This window comes from Brassica oleracea, chromosome C4 (genome assembly GCF_000695525.1).
Source record: "Brassica oleracea var. oleracea cultivar TO1000 chromosome C4, BOL, whole genome shotgun sequence".
In the NCBI taxonomy this organism is placed as follows: Eukaryota; Viridiplantae; Streptophyta; class Magnoliopsida; order Brassicales; family Brassicaceae; genus Brassica; species Brassica oleracea.
In genome coordinates, this window is record NC_027751.1 from 48,015,662 (window position 1) to 48,030,757 (window position 15,096).

The following is a 15,096-nucleotide window of genomic DNA, read 5'->3' on the forward strand; positions in this document are numbered from 1 at the left end:
TCTTGTATACTACTGGGTAAAAAGTGTACTGATTTCTGTATCACTATAAAAAGGAGATTTGCTATGGACTACCTCACATCAGATTAAACACACTGAACATCTCACTAAACAAAATTGACTAAAATTAATTGTGTTCTTTCGGCGACGATTAAAATATATTCCATACTTTCAATATTCCAAAACGCAAGGAACTGTTCATAAAATGCAGCAATAATTCAGCAGCGGCCATGCTTTTTTTTTTGCTTTATACATTACATATACGAGTATGTGTACATCTACTGATCCAAGTGCATAGAATAATAGCAGTGCGGTAGATTGTGATCAAGAAAGTGGAGAAACTATTATGACAACAGATTCCATTAGCACAATGATTTATATACAAAGTGGAACCCTTTCTTTATATTTCAAATTTTTATATTACCACTTTCTTCTTAATGTGCAACTTTGAATGGACACAAACTCTGTTTACTTAATTTATTTACTTTGGTGGAAAGCTCTTTACTTTACCCACCACTTGCTCTTTGTGGACCGTCGATGTTGCTTCACTAATCACTACCATAACCATTCAAAAATGTTCGATTATATATCTTTTAGCTTTTGTTTCTCGCCATGACTTAAAATTTTTGTAACTATGGTTCTGCACTTTTTCTAATTCTATTTCTAAACATGAAATCTCGGTGTCTAATTCTATTTCTAAACATGAAATCTCGGTGTTATTACTCTAATACTTCACATAAATACTCAAACCTAATAATGTGGTTTCGTCTACGTATATCAGATGAATTATGTATTTTACCATTGAGCTACGGCTAATTGTTTTTTTACTGTATGAGATTATGAATGAGAAACTCAACATGTGCAATATGTATGTTTTCCATATTGCTCATACATGTTGTACTGTGTAATAATAAGAAAGTTTATATAAATAATTCAAATTGCGTATTGTAGTTAGTCATCCAATAGATGATTTTGATTACAAAACCTTGTTATATTCCTTATACATGCTCGATTGCTAATGTGAATAATTAAAGAACAATGAGTTACATAATCGTAGATATGCATCATAAGAAATTTTCTTTATAACATGATGTCCAATTACAATGTGTTCGTATGTAGTGCAGTTACCTTAAAAGACTGACTTTGAACTCTTTGAAATAAATTAACCAACCAATTGTTCTTAAGCTGCCTCTGGTGATCTTGTAGGCAAATTAGCTTTTCTCTGTCCTTGCACTTAACTGTTTGTCTCTTCCTCGCCTTTTAGGTTGTGTTATGCTCACGACTTGACTCACATTGTTCAACTTTCTAGGCAAATCGCTGCTGACCAATGCCGGTGGAGGGAGTATGGCCATTGGATTTGGTTTCTTTTGGTTTCTTCTTCAGTTTCTCTTGATCCGCTAGATGATATCTCTGCATTGTTCACGGTCAAGTCTATTAAAAATACACTGATTCTAAAACCTAATTGAGTTCACTTGTACATCATAGGACTTACTTTATAATTTATATATATTTTGCTTCTTTATTATTTTGTATTTCTGTATATTTTGTAAGAATTTAAAATGGGCCTTTAATCCTGTAAAATATCTAGGGTTTAAGCAATGACCCACTTTTGTCTTTTGTCCTAAAAAATATCTTGGGTTTAAGCAATGACCCACTTTTGTCCTAAGCACCACCATTTCTGCTACTTAAAATATGATTTTGAGTGATCATGTTGCTTGTACGCATACCTCATGGGGTCTTTAATTACCAATTTTGAGACTTTCACTAGATACTGACAAGTACAACATTTAAGTGATTCTGGTCTTTTTGTAAAATGAAAATCAATGGCAAGAAGAAGAATCACCTGAACCACAAAGTTGCGTCTTTGGCAGTCTAGAAACATACTCACATTCCATTTTGTTCTCGCAGCAATCTTGTCTCTTACTGTTGAGAAACTGATTTGATCTCTAGAAGTGAAGCGATCAACTTCATTGAACCAAAGACAAGTAAAGAGATTGCTAATTGGAACATGCTCTCTTAAAATGACACATCCTTCTGGTACATCTACAGATCTCCACCACTACAAGTCATTGAAATGTTTTGATTCTTATATTATAATGTTAAGAAAGCATAATTAACATATACCGCTTGTTACTGGGAGCTTGGCTGTAGAATAAGGTGTTAGACCTTCTTTCTTGTAGAAATCCACTTGAAAATCTATTGAAGCATTGGCATATTTACCCGCAGCTTTATTTGCTTCTGCTTCCACAAATACATCAAACCGTTTGTAATGTCTAGAGATTGCAAATGTTACATTCTCCCTCCACAAGAACCTAAAAAAGTTGGTGAGTGTTAGATTATGGCGTGGCAGAAACAGTCACAGAGACTAATGAGTTCAGAACCTCTCTAGAATTTGATGTGGATCGACCACAAGGTCCAGTTTCCCATCCATCCATAAAGAATACCGAGAATTCGGAAACAGCCTATGGACAAGAAGCTTTGGTACCTGAAACAAGAAAGGTCATAAAGATTCATATTCAGAAAATAGATAACTTATATTATAAGTTACCTTTCCATTGCGTCTTCCATCTGTATAAGGAAGGTTGTGAACAACAACAATTCTCCATAACCCTACTTTCTTGGTGGTTCTATTAAACCTTTTATCTCTCTTCAAGCTTGATTCGGTCTTCTCATCAATAAACATGAAGAAGCAAACCGTTTGCTCGGAGTATTTACTAATATTGCTAGGGCTTTTCACATCGTCAAAAGCATCTGAAAAAGAGTAGAAGAACTTCTTCATCAGATACCGTGAGACACAAGAAAAGGGACTAAAATGACTGGAGGAGCATCAAAGAATGACCAAATACTGTTGAAGCAACAACTATCCCTCGACACCGCTTCATTTCAAGAAGATCTTTCTCGTTGATATCAAATCCTGTTCCCCTTCCAGGTTGACGTCCTTTGACAAATCTTAGTTAAAAAGGATTGTTAAATTAGTCCACATAGAAAACGTGACAAGCGCTCAAGAGAATATTTTTTTGTCAAAAGGACAAGAACTCAAGAGATACACATACCCACAATGCACGCTCATTGTTCCTTTGATGTTAAAATATCTTCTCCTTTGTTTCAAAGTCGGATAACCGCCAAAATCTGACCCTCCAAACTCTGTTTTCCGGTTAAGTGGCTTCTCATGTATATATGTTAGATTCTTAAGAATAGGGGAAAACGACGGTGAGCTTGGCATTAAGGCGATTGCTTCTTCTAGTGGAAGATAACAAACCGGGCATGCTGGAAAAGGCAAAACCAGCAAGAACAGTTTTGCTTACACAAGAAACAGAATAGCTCAAAGCTTTGTGTACATAAGAATCAAGAGAGAGAGAGAGAGAGATCTTACGGCGTGGTCCGGTTCTCTTCTTGTCAGCTGGTGGAGGAGGTAACTTGAATCTGTTACAGGGATGATCTGGAGGAAGTGTATAGCCACGAAAATATGGAGGAGGACGAGGCCGAAACGCTTTTGACGCTTTTCCCACGTAAGATAAATTGTTATGGATATTGCTTAATGGCTCTTTATTTGTACTGTCACTGTGAGGAGCTTCAACTTTCTGACCTTCTTCACCTGGTTACAACCAAAACATAGAGCATAAATGCAGTTGCCAAGAACAGGAATCATAAACTAAAACCTACCCGCATTTTGAATACCATAGAGGCTTTTGTAATAATTTTCATTTGGCTATTTTTTTGTTTGATGCATCGGTCTGTTTACCACATAGTCGGTTCTCGGATATAAACCATTTACTAAAACCTTTAATAATTTTTTTTAAATCTTTTAGGAACTTTATGGTTTATATATACTAATTCTTTAAGTTTTGAGATTCACAACCAATGTTTCATCTGGTTATGTTCGATCGGCTCTAGTGTACGATTTGTTTTGTAGAAACAGGAACGAAAAAGAATCCATCTACATTTTTGTAATTTTAGTGCTTTAGGTTTATTTTCTCTACTAGAAAAGTCTTAAGAAAAGGCTTAATATGAAGAAGAAGAAGAGAAAAGAGGTTGTCCAAGTAGTGAGCTAAAACTGAAACATAAGCTATAAGAAAACTCAAAAATCACCATAACTACACAACAATCGAAGAAAAGTAATTTACCATGCCAGACGTAAAGGACGCGAATGAAGACAAGAATTGAGATAATGAAGAGGATCTTCTTACGACGTCCTACGAATTTAAAGATCCAACGTACAACATCTTCCTTCTCCTTGTACATCTTAGATGGCTTCGTACGCGTTGTTGTAGCCGTGTGGGTAGGCAAACCGACGCCTTTATACCCCATCTTTATTAATTAACAGTGTCAAGTTCTAGGATTTGGGATTGGCAGATATCATCTTTTATTTCTCAAGAATTTCGAAATCAAGGGACTCTTTTTACCATGAAAGTTAGAACACGGTATTTAAGTACCGATTAGTTGTCTGTTTCTACACTTAACTAACGATTTAATGAGAAAGTAAATTTACTTAAGAGTTAGAGGAGACTCTGGCTATGACCACACGTGGCAATTCATGTCTGCTGTGAGCCTGTGACGTGTAAATTTCAACAATATGAACCAATACTATACGCTTACACATCCAAATAATTCAAAAAGGTTTTCGTATCAAACATCTTTAAATTGCTTCAGTTACTTAAATCTTGCTTAGTTCATGGAGTTTTTTACATTGTCTTTGTCTCCCTCTTGCGTAAAGTGGGATTGAAAGTGAAAACCATAATTACAAAAAAATATCCATAATTTTTTTTTTTTTGAACACAAAAAAATATCCATAACTAAAGCTCGGTATTAATTACTCTTTTTTTTTATCAAATGCTACATATACATACATCACAATCTAAGTTTCAAAATAGATTTTGACGCACTTTAGGTTTCGTGCTTCTTTTGTGTTGCAATTACTTACGAATAATCTTCGGTAAGCTTTTATCATTTAGCACCACCATGGTATTGTAAATCACATCAAAATCAAATTATAATTATTTTGTTTCCTTTATTCACTTGGTTGTTATATTTACGTTCTTTTGTGCCACATTCGTATTTTGGCTACATTACATATATGTCCCGATCAACACTCAGCGATTGTAAATAATCAGAGTAGAATGTAGAAGTACTCTATAGAGAAAAATATCATATGCAAATGCAATACATATAATAGCCAGAGTTTTAAAATTCGTATTAAAAGGTAACAAATCAAATGTATAGAAACGGGCAATCAATATCGATGAAACATCTTTACTAAACAAAAACTATACTATGTATAATCACTCTTGTCTTTGTCTATCTCACGTCCATTGATTCTAACCATTTACACAAACAGGCACCCACAAATTATGTGGCAGAAACCTTGTCTTCTCTATGTCTGTTTGTTTCTTTTTTCTTCACATCGATCCACTACAACTACCATTTCGTATTTTCACATGTTCATCTAAAATTGGCAAAATAATTATTTAGGGAGACAACTATTAGAAATATTACCAAATATTTGTATAAAGGTTTGCTCCCATGAAATTACTTCGGCTTGGTATCCAGACTTGGATTAGTATAGTACAATATATATGACTTCAATACACTACAATAAGTCATAAGAATAATATGCCACTAAAAATAATAGCAGAAACCCTTTTAATCTAATGGTTTTATTAAAATTTCATTAATGCTTTTATAAAAGGAAGTTTGGATTACAAATCTCACAAAAGATGAATTATGCAAATTAAAAGAGTAAAAACTAACATGAGATTTTAGCATGTTGAATATCATAGAATGACTGACATAGTCATACGTGGATCTTTATAAGACATGTAAAACATTGTCGGTGGTAAAACCATCTTTGTAATATAGTTTATAATATCATAATTAACTAGTGTTTAAAAAAAATTAGTTTAACTGACTTTGAAATTTCAAATATGAAGCATTTTAATGTTGTTCTTTTCTTATTATTAACGTGGAAATATTATGGGCCTGTGAAAGGGCTTAATTTAATCTTCCAATGGGAGAATACCCTATTTCTAGATATTCAAATGAGGTTTAAAGTATGGTCTCATATCCAAATGGTCACACATATTCAATATCGTGAGGCTGCTTCGAATCCGGATTACTTAGCTTCCAAAAATCTGCCTACCATTACAACATCCTGGTGTGGTTAACCTCGTTCTGTTGCAACATATCTAAGAGATATCACTATCTTATGAATCCTCTCTACCAATTTTGGTTTTTCATTATGTCTCCGGCAATGTAAACCGTTATTATAGTCAAAAAAAAGAAAAGAAAATGTAAACCGCTAGGCAGACAAGCTTGCAATATTAGCTAGACAACCATGAACTCTCTATTTGTCTTATGTTTATCTTGGAATGTTTAGTTTGTTTGATCAAACTTAGTTAATTAAAATTTCGCAAAACTTAGGTTGTGTCATTGTATAATGTATAGTATGATGTATATATGTATATATATGTATGTATCTGTATGTGTATTCACTTGCTATATCAAATATGTATATATGTAAGTACACATAATTTTATTGTAGAACACGTTTAAGAAGTAAAAAAGGATTTGGCAGAGTTCATATATGTAAAGGGATTAAGGGAATATAGCCGAAGAGAGATTAACATAAACCAAGAAGTGGATACAACATTAGTTATACCTTAATGATCTTGCCACATTAACAAAAACATTCATCACTTGACACAGAAGAAACAGAAAACTGAAACCAATAAGATCAGTCAAATAGAAGCACGAGCAACAAGGTAGCTGAAAAAAACTTCATCTTGGTACAGCTAGAATTGGACGATCACTACATTGATGTCTGCCTTCTATACTTGATCAAAAGCAGTTGATATTATTCTTCTAATTTCAGCTTCTTTGTGGGGTTTCCTTTATTCGTTTCTTCTTTTTGGACACTTTCCAAATTAAGTTGATTCCCCCTACATGAGAAGATGCATCTGCCTCTTGTGCAAAATCATATTAGTGTAAATGTATAATAACCATTGTCCGCGCCAGGATCAGGGTCCGAGCTGTAAATCTATCCGCTTGAAATTAAAGGAAAACTAGGTGGTTGCCCGCGAATTCGCGGATATAAATATTGTATGAATATATATATATTATGTATGCAATGTCATAAATTTTGAATAATAATTAGAAGAACTAACACAATAATTTTTACCTTCAGGTATTTTGAAAATCAGTCGTAAAATTTCCATATATTTGATAAAAATATCAGATGAATATTTAATAATAACAAATGCTTGTAGAATTATATATGTAATTATCACATTAACTTCTCCAACACATATTATGCATCTTCTTTAGGCTCTTCATGTTTTTCTCGTCATCATTTCATTTTTTTATTAAATTTTTGCTAATATTTTCCTAATGTTTTACATATTTTTGCCAAATATTTATTTATCTCTCTAAATAATAATACAAAACATACAATCAATGAACCAAAAATCTATTTTTCATGAATAATTATAAAAAATAATTGATTATACATGACATTTTACTATATTTATCAGTGAAATATAGTAAAATAAATATTGCATAATTTAGATATTATACTTGTTTGACCAAAATTTGAGATAGTATGCTAATAATTTTTATATGTGAATATATTTACTTGTCGACAAAAAAAGTAAACATATTTAGCTGATTACTTATTTTATTTTACCAAATTCAAAATGGTCTCAGGCCTGTCCAGACATGCTTATATATGCTACGCATATGATATTTATTACATAAAATACTGTTCAAAATAGTCACTTAAAGGTTGTATAAATTTGATATTTAAGAAATTTTCAAGCATAAAATGTTTTTTAAGATTTATTGATGTTTAAAGAGAAAAAAATAATTTATTGGCAAAGTTTTGTTTAATGCTCCTTTGAATGGTTAAAAGGTTTTGCATCTGACCTATTTATCAAAACGTGAGCGGTATGTGGGTTGAGAGTCTCCCTTATCTTCCATTCTTCTTTAGTTGTGTCGAGTTTAATCTAGAATTTCTTGTTTTGTTTCTTCAATCTAAGCAGAGAATCTACTTGTAATTAAGTTTGATTTTTCTGACAATCATACCTCTTCATTTCACTTTTATTAGTCTGCTTATTGACCTTCGTTTTTAGTCGAGAGCTTTGGTCAGAGGAAGAAAGTCATGGCCGTGTGAAGATGTGGTAACATCGGTTCTTCTGCAAAACAAAACAAAAAAGATTCAAAACTGCACAACATCAAATAATTAAATGCTGAGACATAACTTTAATGCTAAATCATTTGCTAAATAACCGTAATACGAACTCGTATGCACCACCTACCAATGTATACTGGTGAATTTCTGTAAGCCATCTGTAAAGTTTGCTTTATCTTTTGCAGAATTATTTTGTACACAATTTTGATCGTTTTCCTAACTTCAAAAACCATTAGAATGAAGGATAGTCTTTATCAAGAGAAGAAAAAAGAAAAGAAGATATGATGTCGTCGCTTCCAAATCAAAAGAATAGGAGAGATGAAAACATCTCTGTTACTTCGTGGAAGAAGTAAACAACTTGAAGTAATTTTATAAGTAATTTTTTGTGGAAGTTATTCATTTAAAATTGATGTAATGCAGGAGCTGGTGGTGATATGGCTACCCCTGTACGTAACGGTTGAGGCTGGTAGAATAAGTTTGCTTTTTCTTTTCTGAAGTGAGAAATATAGTGTTTGTTTCAATTGTTTTTTTCTTTTCAGTATTTTATAAATATAGTAAAATGTCATGTATAATCAATTACATTCTATTTTTCATTTTAATCTCCGATTTTTTGATAACTCGCTAGGCCCGAGACTGCCGCCCGACTAGCGCCTAGCGTAGTTCGGAACAGGGCATTTAGCTATGGGTAAAGTCTGGTCGATCGTATCCAAAACTAAAAAAAATCATCACTGGTTTAACAACTTGTAAAAAACTTGTCACAGCATATACGTCGTACTACCTTTAGCAAACTTGTGAATTTACATTTTCACAAATACCTGTAGCTTTTGAAGACTCTTACATTAAAATATAATTGTTTTGTAACGAAAAACTCTAGTTGAGTTCTTGATCCGGTTGGTTTAGAATGGCTACTGCAGAAATACATAATCACGCTTGTGATATTGACATTTGTTTGTAGTTTAAATATTTGGAGTTTGTATTCTTTTTAACAACTATTGTATTTGAACATCTGTTTGATGGTGGGTTTCTTTGTCACTAATATAGACTATCCCGAGTTTGAACTCGTTGATAACGCAGAGAAAGTATTCGTACTATGTAATGGACTACGTACATGTACTGATCCACCTATTTGTAGGTACGAACATACATGTGCAAAAAAGACATAGATGCATGCAGCATGCTGGAAGTATCTCCTCAATTAACTCTCGGGCTTCCAACCTAATTCGAGCATTTTAATTAATTAATCTCTCCCTACAAGAGGAGTGCCACATATAAAAATTAATAAAGTTAAACTAAGAATCAATCAACAGAAATAATTAACAACCACAAAAATAAAAACCATAACATAGCACTATCTGCTTCCCCTTTTTCATCGTCATAACAAACATCCCTCATGACATCTTTTCCAATACCACTTCTATTTTCTCTCTCCTTTCACAAGGAAGGGCGTATATAAGAATTCTATTAACCATCTAATCATCAAACAACACACAAAGAAAACCAAATGGATATCAAGTTCTTGTTGATCCTTGTCCTCTTGACCCTAGCCGTAGTCGCCGAATCTGCCAATGCCACATGTCTTTTGACCAAATCTTGTGCCAATGGCCAAGGTTGCATTGGAGACGATGATGTGCTCGAGTCCTTGATGGATTCTGAGACCAACCGGCGGCAACTAGCCGCAAGGCGCAGGTACATTAGTTACGAAGCAATTAAGAAGAACAAATTGTGCAACCATCGTGGCCAGTCTTACTACGATTGCGAGAAGAGGAAAAGGGTTAATCCGTACTGGCGTGGCTGCAGCGCCATCACACATTGCTATAGGTACGCTTCTTAATTTGAAGAAATATATATATACCAACAACATGATCAGAGAAGCGAGAGGGCAAATGATGCAAACAGAAAAAAAGAACACCAGTTTTTACTCTTGATATTCCTCCTTTTCTATTAGTTTTCTTTAATTTTCTTTTAATGCATACAACGTCTACTTCATATGTTGTTCTTTTATATTTATAGATAAATTAATTGTACGTCTTTCGTTTGTCTATAATTAAGTAATTAAATGATGTTTCTATACCCTGCGGTTTATGAATCTGATTCGAGCCAACTCATTAAAACCGCAAAGTCTGATTCAGAACAATCATGTGAAACAGGGATGCTGATTTGTTGGCAAAACAGGCTTTGAGCCTTGTAGCAGTTGACATGGTTCCATAACTCTTTTATGATTGAGCTAAGTTGAGTTCCAAAAAAAACACCTTGTGGTTTATGCTAAATTAAAACTTGTGTGTAGCATAAAGTACGAAGTGTGAAGTTTAAAAAAATTGGAATTGTAATTGATGATGACGTTTGCATTTTATCTTCAAACTAGTTTACCTCTCGTGCTTCGCACGAATCAATTAATTCATTGTCATCCAAATTAGTGATTATAAAATTGTAATGTTTATCAAAATAGATTATTATTTTATCACATATTTTCTAATCATAGATAACACATACAATTAAATACATAGTACAAAAGTATAAATTTTATAGAACGGGTTTAATCTATAAATGTATGTAAAATGTGATTAAATCTCTTAATTGAATATTTTCATGCACACATGTTTTCATATCTTAATTATATATTTGCAGATATTTTTATACGATTAGTAAAGTTAACAAAACTTTAAATAAATACTTAGTAAAAAGGAATCAACCGCATTCTCATTTTTCTAATTCTCTTATAATATTTTTATCACCTTTTGTTTGACAAAAGCTTTTTCAAAAAAGTATGTTTCACAAAAGCTTGAATTCTATATCCTTCCCACATAAAACTGTATACAAAGCTGTGTTACAGTTTTAGATATCATATTTAAAAGTGTAATTGCGTTAACTTTTTTACCCAAGAATATAGCTTTTAACAATTGAGATTAACTTCATATCTATGATAGTAGTACTCTCTGAAACAAAACCCGGATTTCCCATTATGTTGTGAAAATAAAGTTACAAAATAAAGGCATAATCTGATAAAATCTTCAACTTTACTTATGCAGAAGGAATGATATAGAAATATTTTCAGCAAAAAAAAAGAATGTATTAGAACAATGATCTCTGCCATACATAAAACTAAAAGAAGACAGAAGATGGAATGATAAAGAAGAAGAGGAGAGTAAAGTTATTGAAAATTAAAAATTGACTAAATGATATATAGGAGATGAAATCGTTGATATCGTGATGAACTGATGATGATAGTTACAGGAAAAAGGGATTTAATTTTTGCAGTAACAATCAAATGAAGCTATAGTATGTTTCTTGAGACTTTCTTCGTTGTTAGCAATTTCTCTTCTAGAAACATTTTATGTTACCTCAATTTGTGGTCGATGATTCATCTTTTTCACATATGTTTCCAGTTTTCCCCATCTATAGCATGTACGTAACAGAATTTTTAAAAATATAATCGACAAAAACAGATAGGAAATTAATCTACAAGAGAAAAAGTGGAATTGATTACATAGATTTTCCATCACTATAAATCTATAATAGTAATAATGAATCACTTACCCTCTTGATAACATGATATGGCTCCTGGTTTTGTTACTTCAGTAACGAACTAAAAGCTTTTTTTTTGGTAATATATATAAAACTAAGAGAAGAAAACCAGTACATTTGTAAATTATATAGGAAGAAAGGAAAACAGTTTGGTAACAGAAAAAAAACGTGGGATGAAAAAATTTAGGAATGGAAGTTAAGAATTCAGATTGCATAAAAATAGGAGGAGATAGAAAAAAAAATTTTGATGGCTTTTATTTTTGTAAAACTTTGCCAAGTGTTAGATTATGATTGGATAGGTGACTTGTGTTTTATTATACAAAGGATACAAGTCAACATTTTATTTACACGACCTTTAATACCATAATCCGATACCAATTAATGTCATCAGCAATAATATCAAGTTCTGATCAATTCGTATCTATAATCTGGGACGTAAACCAAAATTTCAGTTATAAAAAGAAAGATATGTGCATGGTAAACCTGATACATGGTTTCCACTATTGGTGAATTCGGTTCTTGTAGCATATGCTTTTGTGCTGTATCAAATATTTCTGAACGATGGAATGGCCCCGTTAGATGTCCCCATAGTTAACATGCAATAATAGATCTCTCCCAAAGAATCTAGAAACTGAAGTGAGGAAAAAAAAATAGGGTATATATACGAATTTGAGTTTTCTAGGTGAACTATATATATATATTTACCAATTTGTTTGAGGTTTCCTTCTTGATATAATTTTTCCGATACATGATTTTTGGTAACATTAAATAAGTATTTCTACATCATAAAAGTATTCAAAGATAAGTACTATCCAAAACGTGGGTAAATCTTCAATATAGTTGTATACTCTTAACTTGCAATTTTGTCTCTTACTCAAGATAATTACATAAGTGAAAATTTTAAACAACCTGAAATTTAAAAAAAAAATATAATTAGAAGAAAAAAATATGATTTTAATTTTAATTTTTAAAACCGTATTTTTAAATAATTTAGATGAATATGGAAAATTGCTATGACTTCTTATTAAAATCATGAGATTTTATTAAAACATAATTTTTTGTTATTGTATATTTTAATTACAATTTACCAAAAACTTTATATAAAATTCACTCTTTAAAATAATTTAAGAATAATAAATGTAAAGTATATTTTCAAACCAATATTTCAATATATAACATGCAATATTCATTTATATTCTTATGGTTGGAAATGAATTTCCCATCTTCAAGAATTGCCCAATCAATTCTGTGACACGTGGATAATTTTGTTGGAAGATTCATGTTTAAGTCTTCAAGCATATACTCCATGAACTACCTCGTAATAACGTGACCCAGGGTAAACTCATCAATCAAAGCTTGTAGAAATTGTATCCTTTTAAATCCTACAAAAGGGTTAAATCAGTGAGAAGAAAAAACAAAAAGAAAAGCAAACCCATAAGGAAGCTGGTTAATAAGAAGAAATGAGCCAGCACTCAACACAGAAGTCAACAAGAGAAATCAATACTTTAAGCTTAGTGGTTTTAGTACTAGAATTAGTCATTGAGCTAATAGTAGAGTTAGGCCCAAGAGTGGTTGTATCTAAATAACTTGGCTGGGTAAGAAATTGTTAGTTAGACCACAGTATTAAAAGTTGTTAATGTGAAAAGGTTAATTGGTTAACATTACTTGTAAAAATAGACGAGTACCTAGATGTATGAAGTAGGAGAAGGTTTTTAAGCTAGAAGTATTGTATATAGTAAATAGAGAAATCTATTATATGTAGATTTGTGTGTAATGTATCCAAATTATCAATGTAGACAATTAGTTTTTTTCACTTCTCTCTTTTAAAGTCATTTATGCTTTGTACCTAAGACCAAGAATCAAGCAAAGCTTAGAGAGAAAGGTGGAGTAACTTCTTTTCAAAAAGGGGGTAACTTTTTTCTTTGTTTTTTTTTTGGAACACAACTTTCGTTAATACTTAAACAATCGGACTACACTTTGAAGAAGAGATAATCCTAGCTCTACGAGCATTACAATAAGACAATACAACATAAAAGATAGATATAGAGAAACCTCTAGGATAAAAAGACAGCGAATTCTGAGTAAAACTCGAATGAGTCAAAACAAGGTTCACGTCAAAGCCGGAATAGAACATAGTCACACTGAATCGTGACGTTAAAAGCAGCCAATTCACACCTCGGAATATCGCCGAAACGAAATCCGTTGTATCTTCAGACCCCGTACGGATCGCTCCACAAGATAACAAAACGGTTAGGAACTTGGACAACTTCAACTGCTTCAAAGCAGGAAAGGCGGCACTTCTTTGTTTATGTTTAAATAAATAGAGAGAAACGTAGAAAACAAGAAAGAACAAGAGAACGAACTGAAAAGAATGAGATAAAGAGAAATAACAGAAACCTAGCTGTGCCAACATTAAAGATCAACAAATTCCCTATAGGGAACCTCCATGCACTTAACGCTCCCACCTTTGATTCTGAAGACTAAAGGCGCCTGCCGTGTTTAGACCCATACGCTACAAAAGCGCGTAAACCCAAAATACCCCACAATGCAGAGGAGACTAGAGTCATTGACTTGTTGATTAGGACATGACACTTGCCGTAAAAGGTCATTTACTAAGAGACCCACCACAGTCAATCAATCCAAAATCTGAACCGAGCAATGTTAAGTTTTCATAGGCATGTTTTCTTAAATCCACTTCCTAGCATATCCATATCATATCAACTGGAAAAGTAAAACCCGAGTAAAAAGTGAGAATTTTAAAACCTTTTCCTTGTAGCGGTATATTCAAATTCAAGTAGTATCCCCACTCTTTTTGAGTTTACTCCTTTCCGCCACTCCTTTTTCCTTTCTCAATTTGTCTACTCCTTGTCAAAAACCTTTTAAGTTAACATGCAAGTTAAAGCTTGCTTTTTTTGAAAAATCATGCAAGTTTACGACCAAATTATTATTTTTTGGTAATGTGAATTTTATATCAAAAAGAACTTTCTTACATCAGTTTGGTTAATCTCTATAAGAGCTTGATTGGTAGAACATTAGCATTAGCATTATACTCTACATTATCCAATCAATAATTGTTAGAAAAACATTTATAGAAACATTTACTAATTGCTAATGCTCTCCAAATGCTCTCTGGCCAATGCTCTCATATGAAGCTTTTAGAAGAGCATTTACATTTATAATTTATAAAATTAAGGAAAATCTATAATTAATTCATTTATTTTATTTAATAATATCATAAAATTATTTTTATATCTAGAAAATAAAATTTTTATTTCTAAAATTAATTTACAATATTTTTTTTTAAATAGTATTTTACATTTAAAATATAATATAATTTATATAATATAATTTATTTTAAATGTGAAATATTATTTTTTAAAATAGATATTTTAATT

The 15,096-nt window shown here is 32.0% G+C and overlaps 1 protein-coding gene and 1 pseudogene across 1 annotated transcript; one reads left to right on the top strand and one right to left on the bottom strand.

The window, feature by feature from the left end:
* Positions 1-988: 988 nt before the first annotated feature.
* LOC106340916 lies at positions 989-4,343 on the bottom strand (annotated as a pseudogene).
* A 5,227-nt stretch (positions 4,344-9,570) lies between these two features.
* LOC106341282 (protein RALF-like 19) lies at positions 9,571-10,140 on the top strand. Its single transcript, XM_013780085.1, has one exon. It carries the CDS (start codon positions 9,681-9,683, stop codon positions 10,008-10,010), a length of 330 nt encoding a protein of 109 aa, XP_013635539.1. The 5' UTR covers positions 9,571-9,680; the 3' UTR covers positions 10,011-10,140.
* Positions 10,141-15,096: the final 4,956 nt, after the last annotated feature.